General features: G+C 43.3%; 1 protein-coding gene across 4 annotated transcripts in view; it reads right to left on the reverse strand.

Moving 5' to 3' along the window:
* Window positions 1-12,342, reverse strand: part of PAK3 (p21 (RAC1) activated kinase 3) — a 125,749-nt gene that overhangs the window by 31,949 nt on the left and 81,458 nt on the right. For all 4 annotated transcript variants that reach the window (XM_077186138.1, XM_077186137.1, XM_077186136.1 and 1 more), the window contains exon 2: window positions 4,899-5,095. In XM_077186138.1, coding sequence (XP_077042253.1) covers window positions 4,899-5,073 — 175 coding nt within the window. In that variant the 5' untranslated portion in view covers window positions 5,074-5,095. The remainder of the gene's footprint in view (window positions 1-4,898; window positions 5,096-12,342) is intronic.

Genomic DNA, 12,342 nt, shown 5'->3' on the forward strand with positions numbered 1-12,342 from the left:
TCTTAGGCTATCTCTAAACCAGCATGATTTCTATTTTAAGTTCTTTTTTCATTGAGTTTTCATGTCTAGAAACTAACTCCTATTTGACTTTGCAGGTTCCTGCAGAAGTAAATCACACAGGACACACCATGTGTGTCTGCTCTCCAACATGTGTGTATGTGTGTCTGCTTTCCAACACGGTTTGAGTCCATTTCAAAATCAGCCAAATCAGAGGAGAGGTTTTTTAGATAACCATTTTTTTCCTACAGGTTCTGTGAAAACCAGCAGCTCATGCGGTGACTCCTCTTCCAACAAAAAGGCTGAAACAGCAGCTCTGTTTCAGCATAGACAGAATCTGCCCAGCAACAGAATCCCATAAATATCTTTGGAAAAGCTTTGAGCTCTCAATTAACTAAGACATATGATCATAAAAAGCAGGCTTTATTAGTAATCCAGATTTTTTTTCTTTTTAAACCACTCCACCAGTATTCCCAGAGTGTGAAGTATCGTACTTAAGCAGGCAGACTTGAATGTCAGTCAACCTGCATTTGCTTCTCATCTCCTCCCTCTTTACAACCTTTTGAAAGTAGCAATCCCTGTGGTCATCCATCTCCTGCACTACTGACAAATGTCACTTCAGCCCAGTTTTATTGACCCTGATAAAGAATGAGTGGAATAAAGGCTGAGGGAAGTTGTCTTCACCTTCCTGCAGTGTTTTAATATTATGTTTGCCAGCTCCACAGTTCATCTAGGGGTCTCATCCAAGACTGGACTCACTATGTACCAGCAGCCCTCCCAGTTCAAGTTTGTCTTTGCCCAGGCAGTAGCTCCACAAGGCCTCCATTTGCTTATTTCTTATTCTGCCTTACAGCATCCTTTGAGATAAAGATGCTATGCTCTTTGTCCTTACAGTCTATTTGGAATGCTTCTAATCCTTGCTCTGTGTTGCTGCATTTATCCTCATTAAATAATTGTCACTTTTTGTCTGTGCTGCACACCATTACACATTGTTCACCAATGAAATATTTTCATTTAGCATTCAGTAAAGATGGCAGCAATATATAAAATACAAATGCAAAGGCTCCCCTTCTTTTATCACTAAGATAATGTTGTTTAAATTTCAGGACAGACGTTGCCAGTTAGAAGATGTCATCTGTGTATAGATAACAAAACTGGCTTCTTCTACCTCATCATTCGCAAGCTATTGCAGCAAAAAATTACACTTAAGGACTATCAAATTCAGTTCAAGACAGCAGTCAAATCTAGAAGTGAAATAAGGGATTATATAAAAATGTTCCACCAAAAGCAGCATTTGTCCATTCTAGGATTCTCCTGCTGGAGGACAAGTGATCCAGCTCATTCCCCAAGATCTGGCTCATTTGCTTCATGGACCTGTGATATAACACCTATGGTCCAAATGCCGATACACTATAAATGAATCACAGAATTAAACATCTCTTTACTACACCCTCACCTCTTCCCAGTGTAAAAACATCGATGTTTCTGTCTGGGCTCTGCAAATTGTATCATTCCTATTTCACACAAGCTGGCAAAATGATATGAAAAGACATGACTTTTTGGAAGCACCTGACTCACTGGATGCAAGAGGTTTGTACTGAACATTCCTATTTGATTTTCTTGTAAATGTCCTTCACAATACACTCCTGCTGCACAAAGTTAGCCATGAGGTATGGCCTCCACACCACCTCAGCACCTGTGACAGGTTAAAATAGAACAAAGATTGTTCTGTTTTCCACAGTCTGCATCACCATCATCACCAATATGTTAAAAGAGCAGTTGTTTGGGAGAAAAATGTGACTCAGCTAAGTAGCAGCTTTTCTCAGAGAAAGGGTTTGACCTCATGCTTATGCCTTCCTGTTTGCTCACCTCCTCTTCAACTCATTTTGCTCTTTCCTCCACTCCCTCTTCCTTCCACTGCCTCTCACACTTGTCCTCCCATTCTCCTTCTAACATGCTCCTCCTGTAGCCTTGTCCTCTTCCCTTGTTCCATTGATTTTTACTCTGCTGAGTTTTTCTCCTTCCCTATTTTCTGGTTTTTCTGTACAGGAGGTGCCAGTTGCCTCAAGGCCAGACTCTGCTCCCCTCTGCAGCCAAGTCTAAAGCAGCTTCAATGGAAGTGGCATCATTGACCCAGGAACTCAGCATGGATGGACACCTCAAAGGGGCATCTGAGCTGTGCAGCTCAGCCTCCTCCTGACTTCTTTAGGCTGACTGCTCTACAGTGCCCTCATGGAGCCCCCATTGTGCACACAGTGTGAATTTCTTTCACAGCATCACAGGGGGTTTAATGAAAGAACAAGCCTGTATCAAACAACCAGAAGAATCAAGTCATTTCTGCTGAGGTAACACCTCTGCTGAATGAAGCACTACTGCTGTGACTCCACTGTGGCTCCCACCACCATGATGATCTCTGAGGCAGGAAGGCCAATTTCACAGCTCCAGCAGAACAAGTTCAGCTCCTTATTCCACACAAACTGCCTGCATGACACTGGAAACTTATTTCAGTTGTCTGCCTTGGCTTCCTGTCCTCAGGAATTGGGGTACCTTAGCCCAGAGATGAGGGTGAGAGGAGCTATACAAGGAACATGAGGAGCTCAGGTGTTAGGGGAAGGGGCAGGACACTACTGCCTAAAAGGCTTATTTCAACTGCAGATCCACAGAAGGGCTCCACAGAGCCATCAGTGGCTTGCCAAAACAAGGTTTTAAACACAAGTATTCAAACTCTAAGTGAAAATGCTGCACTCCAGCAGGGGAGGGACTGCAAAAGATTCCTGGTGCCAGGCACAGCAGTCCTGACACACACCACAGCCTTGGAGAGAACACACTGTACCATATCCATCCTCACATCCCTCCTGTCTGGTGAGCAAATCAAAGACAACAAAGCTCCTGCAGGTTCAGGCAGAAATACCCTGCCATGGTGTTTTCTTCACATTCTAGTGACTTGCACCAGTGATGAACTATGGATTTAACATAGTGATGCTGCAAAGCACTGTACTAGATGAGAGCAGACATATCAATTACCTTCTGTTTTATAAGCAGGAGTCTCAAAAATGTGTCACAGAGTCTATGAAGCACACACAGGCCAGCTGATACCCTGACCCACAAACCAACTCTGCAGTGAAACTACCTCAAGGGACTTGGCCAGTCAAGCTAAACTTCCTCCATTTATTATTTCACCCCACAAAATTAAGCTATAAATCTTATTTGACTTTTCCTCACGGTCACATTTAAAATCGTGACACTTCTATGTTCCCTAAGATTGCTCAGACTGGTAGTTAATTACATTTTTAATGTCACTGATTATTTCCAGGAGGGGTTGTTTCTGGGTCTCCCCTTCTCTGCATGCATTTTACACAGCATTTCCTCATTAAGAAAATACTTCCTTGGAAAGGGATAATACCATCCTGCTAGCACTTAGGGGAAGAAGTGATCCAAGTCTTTCCAGGAATTAAGCAAGCTGGGAGAAACCTTCATTTTGGCCTTTAAAAAGAATCAATTGAAAATTAATTTTGTTCCCAGAAGGGGACATTTGGGGGAACAACCTGCAGAGTGAACCAGCCAGGTCTGCCTAAGAAATGGGCCCCATCCAGTTACAGTCCTCACATCAGAAAAGTCATCAGGATTAGCCATGGCTGAGGGGAGGAATGGGACTGCCACTGTGCCTTCTACTGTGAGGAGTTTTGAATGCCAGACTATCTGCAGCTGCTCCACACAACCTCATTCAGCCTCATGCATGGGGCAGCACAGGTAAGGTGGAGCTCCAAGGGAATGACCACAGTTCCATAGCTCTGAGCTCTCCTTGGAGGACACTGAAGTCAGAACCACTCCTGAAATCCAGATGGACTTCATGCTGCTGACCACAGCCTCTGAGCCCAGCATTCCAGCCAGTTCTCAGTCTCCCTCACTGTGCACTTACCTATACTGTACCTCACCAGTCTGTCTGTGAGGACACTGTGAGAAGCTCTGCCAAACACCTTACTAAAGCAGTAGTAACAACTACTGCTCTGCCTTCACCACCAAGCCTGTCACTTCAAGGTAAAAGGCTGTCAGTATAGTTCAGCATGAATTCCCCATCACAAATCCATGCTGACTATTTCTGACCACCTTCTTATCCTTCATTTGCATGGAAATGGTTTCCAGGAGGATTTTCTCTACCACTTTCCCAAGGACCAAGGTGAGGCTGGCTGGCCTCACTTCCCCAGATTGACACTCTGTTTCCATCATCAGGAATATCCCCCAGTGACCCCAACCCTCCAAAGATAATCAAGTGCAGCCCATCAGTTCCCATGGGACTAGAAATAATTAAGATCCCTTCCCTTAAACCTGCAAACAAGCTAACTCAAAACACACTCCTTTCCACAAATGCATTTTAAAGAATGCAAAGGAAATGCTGTTTGCTGCATGTTTAAAAGACTCTCTTGCTGCATCCACACCTAGCTGGTTATAAACCAAGTATCCACTTTCACTGCAAAAGGAACAAGCAAGAAGAGCTTTGTTCCTGTTCTTGGAATATAAGTGCATTAAAAAATCCCAAAGTGTCAGGCATCTTGCCCTTTCACTTCTGTGAATGTATTTTCCCATCTTCATCTCTGTATTTACTGCTAATGCAAAGCAAAATCCAAAGGAAAGGATTCCCCAGTATAACTATAAAGTTATTTTTAAAAGGCAAGTTGCACAATGTGTGCACATTTTAGTGCCTTTTCATAGACAAGAAAGTAACTGACTGAACACCTCCTCCTCTTTTGAAATGTGTTTCTAGAGTAATTGGAACAGAAGGCTTTGGTACCACGGCCTGCAACTGAAACAGAAAGAAAACAGAGGCAGAAAATAAACACAAAAACCAATGACCAGCAGAAAGCCCAGAGAAGGAGCCCCCTTCTGCAGTGCTGATACTTTACTTTTATCCCCTCCTCCTGGGAAGATGGAGCGCAGCCTGGCTTTCTTGTTCTTCTCCTCGGGGGCCATGGGGAGCGGTTTGGAGCTGTGGTTTAACGCTGAAGAATCGCGATTGTTGCTGTTCATTCTCAACGGTGGAGCTGGAGGTTTCTCTTCAATATCCAGACTATCTGACATCTTCAGCAGCCCTCACAGCCTCCTGCAAAGCACAGCACACAACAGGCCTGTCAAGGGAGGATGTCAAGGCCAATGGCTTGGGCAGGAAAGAGGGCAGGAAAAGCTTTCTAGTGGCATGAGAAAATCTCTCTGTTAAAAGTCTGCTCTGAGTAAGGTTGCTGCTGGTAAATAAACTGAGTGGCTTATTCCTAAAAGTCAAGGCATTACCATTAAATACAGCTTTTTCTTTATCTCTGTTATACATTTTTGCAGCTTTTATTTACACCTATTTCCCTGTAGTTGTTTGCAATCCAAATTTACCTCTCAAACAGACTTCCAAAGTAAAAGTTAAATGACTTACTGAAATTACCTGGCATTGTACTCAATCATTTTTTATTATGTAAGAAACAAGGTCCTCGTTGAGGGGATATGGGTAGCCAGCAACATTTCATAAAATTAACTGTTTTAAGACCCAAAAATAGAGTATAATTTCAGACAGATCAGAAGTGATGTGGGCTACACTTTTTAAACATTGTGATTCTATAGGCACTTTGTCTTCCATCCCCTAAAATCAATGTGGCTCCTTTTACAGAAGGCATATGCACATCACTGTGAATATGTTCTGGATCTCTCCTCATGCTAATTCACAGGTAACACAGGCTATGGCCCTCATCAGCTACTCTCTTAAATTTAAAGGGAAGCAACTTGTTTTTCAGGTATGGAAAATGTAGGGCTTTTTCCAGAACTATCAATCAAACATGGTGACTGTCACATACAGAGAGGTCCTGAAGCTCCAGCTGCTTCTCCTTTGGTCAGGTAAAGCTGACACAGTTGAGAGTTTTTGGGGTTGGGTTGCTTTGGTTTTTTTTATTAGAATGGAGATTAACATTTTCAACAACCACATTTATTTTGATATAACTGTAATTTTGCCAAATTTATGGGTGGTACATTAATAGGAAATAATGAAATCCACATTGCCTTAACTGATGTTACCTTACAAGTAAAAGCTAAATGATCAACTGAAACATTTAGAGACATTCACTTCAGACATTTTTCATGACACGGGCATTTTAGCCTTTGTTACCATTTTTAAATTACCACGCATAAAATGATCACTTTTTAAAATTACTTGACTTACATTTTTAATTTCATCTAAATTAAATCCCAAAAAGCCAGATTTGAGATTCAAAACACCAGTCCAGTGAAAAAAACAACAAATGTAATACACCATGACACCTCTAGTTTGCATCTGTCCCCAGACATCCACATCTCCATGGGATCCCACAACCCATCCCAAGGTCACACAGCTGAAAACTCTAGCAACAGCTGAGTCCCAGTCTTCTCCTCAGTACAGACAGCATGGAGCAGTGATCCTGGAGACCCTGATTCACAAACACACACCTGAAGCTGCTACTAACCCCAGCTGCTCACCTCCATCAGGGGAGCAGTTTGAATGAGCACCTTCCCAGCTGCCTTCAACCGGTTTCTGTTTAATTAGTGACCTGACCTTCTGCAGCATCTTTTCCCTACAGCAAATTAGGGAGACTTCAAACAACTGCTCTGCTGGTAGATCAGTGGGTGCTCACCATGCAAAGAGGATGTCTACCATAGGCTCACCCTGTGTCAGACCTCCCCTGCACCATGGGGCTGTTCACCTCCACCTGTACCTGCAGCTAGCACTGAACCACAGGCAGCCATTGACCAGGTGCTGCTCTCTAGGGCTTTGCCTTCAGACCTAAAAGCTTGGAAAACATCACACCCTTGTAACTAATGGAGTAATATATGGGAGGCAGCTGTGAGAGAGAAAGGTGTGTCTGTCATTTGAACCACACCATCTGGGAAAGAAAAGTGATCCTTCAGAAAAACCACGGTCTCCAGCATGTGTCTGGTTCCCAAGAGAAAGCCCTGCTCACACAGTCCCACTGTCCAGGTAAAGATGTGCTCTGGTGATGGAGGAACACAGCTCACCCACCTTTAGAAGCACATAAACAGGGAGTAAAATGCTTTCTTATCACCCAGAAACAGCTGTAAATGTGCCAGATCAGAGCCTGTGCCAGTGTAGTTTTCAAGTACAGACTAGCCTACTTACCTAGAGAACTAAATGCTTTTGTAGATTGAGGTCAAACAGTTAATATTACTAATCTTTGTGATTTCCATCCTGAAATGCAGAAGGCTTTCTAGTAAGGAACGTGTCGGGGGGGGAGCCAGTAATGAAAACCACTGTATGGTACAGGGAGATCCACATGTGCTGTGTTTGTTATCCTGCTGAAGGGAAGGTCCATCATGCCCAGGTTTCTGTGCAGAGTTCCTGGCTCATGAAGCCCAGCAGAGACATCTGGACACAGCTCTCTGTATCTCCAACAATTCTCAAAGACCAGGAGCGTATACAAGCAAAGCTTTTATTTTCTCTTTAAGCCACCTACAAGTAGTTTTCCAGTGCCAAATACAGCCTTCCCTCCCAGGATGATCAGTGTGAAGGTGACCACAGGAACACCAAGGCACATTTTCAGCTTGCTATCAAAAGCAAGGCAGTTATGTTGAGAAGCCCATTATAGGCCACAGTTACAGATGTCCCTCAGAATGGGACAACTGTACCTGTCACTGCATCTATTTGTAAACAATGCCAGTCTGCTGAAATAGGTCCTCCCACGGGATTTCATCCCACAAAGAATACTGTTAACAGTTTCTGGCCCAATTTGCCTATGATGTAATTATTTCCAAGATTTTGAAAGGAACACTATATTTTGTTCAGAGCTGTTTCAGGCTCAGTTTCAAGAACTGTACAAAGCTCTTTTATTCACTTCTAAACCAGGGGAAAAAAAAGCAGGGGAAGATAGCTTAGAAGGTTTAATGGTTGATATTAACTTTCTAAAGCTGGTCTAAATCAAGACTAAAGCAAACCACAAAGCAACACACACCAAAAGACTTAAGATTTATGGTTTTTCTGATCAGAGGAATCTATCTGCTCTTCCATTAATTCTGAGATTTTTCATGTACCACAGCATCATTACAAAAGAGCATTCACTATCATGTAAGACTTCATATTTTAAGTATTTTGTACTGATTTACTCCAATCCAAACTTAGAGAAAACCTGTAATGAATGGAGGGGCAATAAGATCTATTCAGCTGGGAAAACTCTCAGATTTACATTGCAGAGAAATGTCAACTACAGATAGCTCAAGTTATACTCTATTGTTGCAGTGTGATGCAATATCCTGTTTTAGCTATCCCAGTTCCTTTCCCAGGTGGGCCAATACCTTCCCCCTCCCCCTTGCCCCCTTGCTAAGTGCTGTCCATCAATCTTGGCATTCCAGCAAGGCCATCGTCTGATTGGCAAAAGCTCAAAAGATGCTCTCAGCCCTGGGGTCATGGGCCTATCCAGGTGTCACTTGTCCCCTGAGCCTTCCCCCCTCCCACCTGGTTGGTGGCACACCTGCCCCTTCCCTCCCCTCTCCCTGGGGCTTAAAAGACACAGGACCATGCAGTTCAGGGTTCTGTAGGAGCTGTTACAAGATTCAGAGATCTGTGACCCTGCAATAAAGCTCTGGATTAAACCCTCTGGCAGAATCCATCCCCTTTTCCCTTCACCATCACCCCTTTCCACCAGAGGTAGAACTGAGTTCCTGCATGCCTGGACCTGTTCCAAGAGCCCAGCTGCAGCATCCAGCCAGCCAAAGGTGTCTCTGAGGTGAAACACCACAGCTGCCACCTTTGGCCCAGGCACGTTCCATCCAGTAATATTGGGATCCTATTCCAATACTCTATTCTGGGGCCAGGTTTTCCTGCCATTATAACAAGTCCTTGGTCCTGCTAGTCTACTTCTGACTAACTCCATCAAAACACATTTTCTGTCTATTGGAAATTACTCTGGCATATCCATATATTCAGTCCATCAAATTCTGGTGTTATTTCTCTTTTTTTCTTCAGGCATTTTTTAATTGCTTGGGAGTTTTGGGGTGTGGAGTTTTTTTGGTAGGGCTGTGCTGGTTTGTAAGCTGAAACACCACAGCTACCAGAGCACTTGACCATACCCACCAGGGCCATGAGAGCCACCCAGGCTGTCAGCAGGGACAGCTTTTGGAGAGACCAGCTGATGCTCACCAAGAGAATGGAGTGCACAATTAACAGGATTTTCCTCATCTCAGTCCTCAAGGACCCCATTAGTGCAACCAAGGCAGTGCTGGTAACCCTTTTTAAAGGAATTTCTAAGATAATCACACTTGAGCAACAAAGAGGACAGGTGACCAACAACTACCTGCTTCCAGGAAAAAATCCTGTCACTGCCCATCAGCCTTAAGGAAGCATTTAAAGAGACAGAGTGTTGTACCAAAATACAACTGTGAATTTGAGTGTGTTAGCTAAAGTTTCCCAGCCAAATGGCAAAAGCTAAAATTAAATTCTCAGCCAGGTCAGTTGCTTCTGCATAACTATGACAGGGTTATAGAAGATGACCTAACATTCATTTCCTTCCTCCTTACCTCTTCTAATCACCAGTTTTGTTAAGTGAGAAGACAAACACTGACTTTAAATGTATGGCATTCAGCTTCTCTGTGACTCAATTCCCCCTTTGCAAAAAGCCTGTCTCGTAATATTTCTGCATATAGTCCTTGACAAGCTAGAGGAAGGAAGATATTTGAAGCACTCAAATGTCTTCAAAACATAATATACACACAAAAGATTTGTTCAATTCAGTTCAAGTTCAGAGCAGAACCTCATGCTGGGCCTTGATCTCAGTAAGCTCTTCACCCCTGTGTATCTGGGGAACACTGTGGATAGATCTTGAACAGCTTTCTTAGGTTAGCCCTGCTATTTCAAAGTCTGCATCCTTCAAACACGACTGGTTCCAATTAAAACTCACAAATAGTATCCTGTTTGCAGAGACACTGGTGTTCCTTTCCAAAGCCTCAGAGATACCACTGCAGCTTGGGATGCAGCAAAACTGTCTCCAAGATCACTTGACTGGAAGGAACCATGCCAATTTTCAGGCAGCAGCTTTGCAAATGTAACCTGAAGATCCAAGGCTCGCTCTTTGTTTATAAATATACTTCCTGCAAAAAGATATTTATTACTTAGTTGTATGGGCCAAATTTTGCTCCCAGTGACACTTATCCATTTTCAAAAATCAATGGTGATGTAACTGAGAAGGATTCTCTCTAGATATTGAGTACTGAGACACTCTGTTCAGGTATTTACAGAGTATTTCCCAGCCCAGTTCAGACCTGTATCTGCTCTCCTACATCTGCATGTTTACTTGCTTTTTCTCACAGCTCCTTTAAAGAGCAGACAGTGAGTTGGACAGAACAGATGAAGTCATGATTTCATTACTTTTGTGGAAGATGTTTCCTGTCTTCTCTGTAAAACTTGGATAAGTTAAAATACAATACTGAGTCTTTTTTGATAAAAAATGGCCATATTCAGCATCAGCTGAAGCAGAGACAATTCTGTCTGGGTATCAGGGTCCATAACAGCCCCAGGGCACTCTGTGCTCAGCTGCCTCCACCCTCGGCTGCCTGCAGACTGTGCAGGTGTGTGGGGCTGGCTCTGCAGGCAGGGCAGACACAGCCAGGGTGCTCTCTGAAGTGAACACATCTTTTGTAGGACCTCCCCCACGTGCATGTGGTGCAAAACAACCACTGCATCCCTTCTTTACACAACCCTGAAGAAAAGGCTGCATTCACACAAGCTACAGAAGGAATTATAACCCTAGAAACAACAAGAACGCTTCCCTTTCATACAACTGTCTCAAAGCACAATACAAACATTTGCCAATTAAACTTCCCCATTCCCCTCACAGCCAGGTAAACATGCTCTGAGCTGAACAAATTATTCTCACTGAGTAATTTCTTTGATGAATGTACTCTCTGTTCCTGTTTGCAAACACCCTGTAAGCAGCTTATGATTCCCTCCAATATATTCATTTATTCAGAAGTTATCCTCTGTACTTGCTACAAGCAACTTTTGGCCTCTGAACTAGCTGTTCATAAGAAGCTCTCTGTGTGGAGGGCACATTTTGAATTCAGGTTGTATCCCAGTAAAACTACCTTGGTCCCAAGTATTTGAAATGGAAACATCCATTCTGAGATGGGATAAACAAACTTCTGTTAGGAATTGCAGCATTAAGAGTTTTACATAGTGACTTACTAATATTGGTTTAAAATTCCCTCTTGACAGTGTACTTGTAGCAATAATGAATACAGAATGTCAATGAATACAGAAAGTATATTCATGCAGTAGCTGTGAATTTAATGCTTTTAACTAAACATTTCTTAGAATTTAAATTATTATGTCCTTTGTCTGGATCTTGAATCACCCAGCTTAATTGCTAAGAGCTGGGAATTAAACAGTGGAGCTTGTCACAACTGATGGAAATAACCTGAAAATATACTTTCCCCCTTGCTTAATTAGCATTCAACAGCATTCTCAGTTCATGGCCTTCAAGGACCCATCTCCCCTCTTCAAACACAGAACCTACCAAACTATATTTCTTTCCACAACTCTTCAACTCTTTCTCTGCATACTGCCAATGCAACCACAGGCAACACTTTAGGAAATACATCTGGCTTTCATCTCTGACCCCCCCTCAGCACATCCACTTTTAGTGTCTCTTCCCACTGGTGAAGCTGCTGCTCTGCAGACTCCCAGCACCCCGGACCTGCTCCCACTCCTCACACAGCTTCACTCTTCCAAGTGCAACTAGTATTGGGGCTTGCCCAGGTTTTCTCACTTTCCCCTTCTGTACAAAGCTGTGACTGTTCAGGCCATGGCCCCAAAAAGGCAAAACAGAATTACTTTTGCAGAGTAAAGCCAGCAATGTTTAAAGTTAGGTGTGTATTTAAGGGCTGTGCTTAAGCAGTGCCTGATGTGAGATAACATGAACAAGGGTGCTGAGGCTTCAGCATAGCTGCAGGACACTATGAAAGAAAAACTGGAGAGAGTTCCTCTCCACCCTGCTGGAGAACACCCCTAGCCCAAAATATTTTCTTTGTGGGTGTTTTTTTATCACATCAAAACAAAAGCAATCCATTCAAATCGTGCTCCTGCTGGAATCCTGGCCACTTCATAAATCCATTGAGCTTTGGAATGGTTGCATGACCTGGGAGGGGAAGAAGTGTGTGTCCAGAGGGTGAGCAGCAGGGAAACAGCTTTCCCCATTAAAGCTTGTCCAGGCATTCAGCCATGACACATCATCACAGCACAGCAAGGAAAGGAAGTAATTCCTACAGTGAGCACCTCGCAGCATTGTAAGCTGGTGACCATTCTGATAGAAAAAGTGACTTTACTTCATATGA

The sequence above is a fragment of the Agelaius phoeniceus genome, chromosome 14, assembly GCF_051311805.1.
Source record: "Agelaius phoeniceus isolate bAgePho1 chromosome 14, bAgePho1.hap1, whole genome shotgun sequence".
NCBI lineage: Eukaryota > Metazoa > Chordata > Aves > Passeriformes > Icteridae > Agelaius > Agelaius phoeniceus.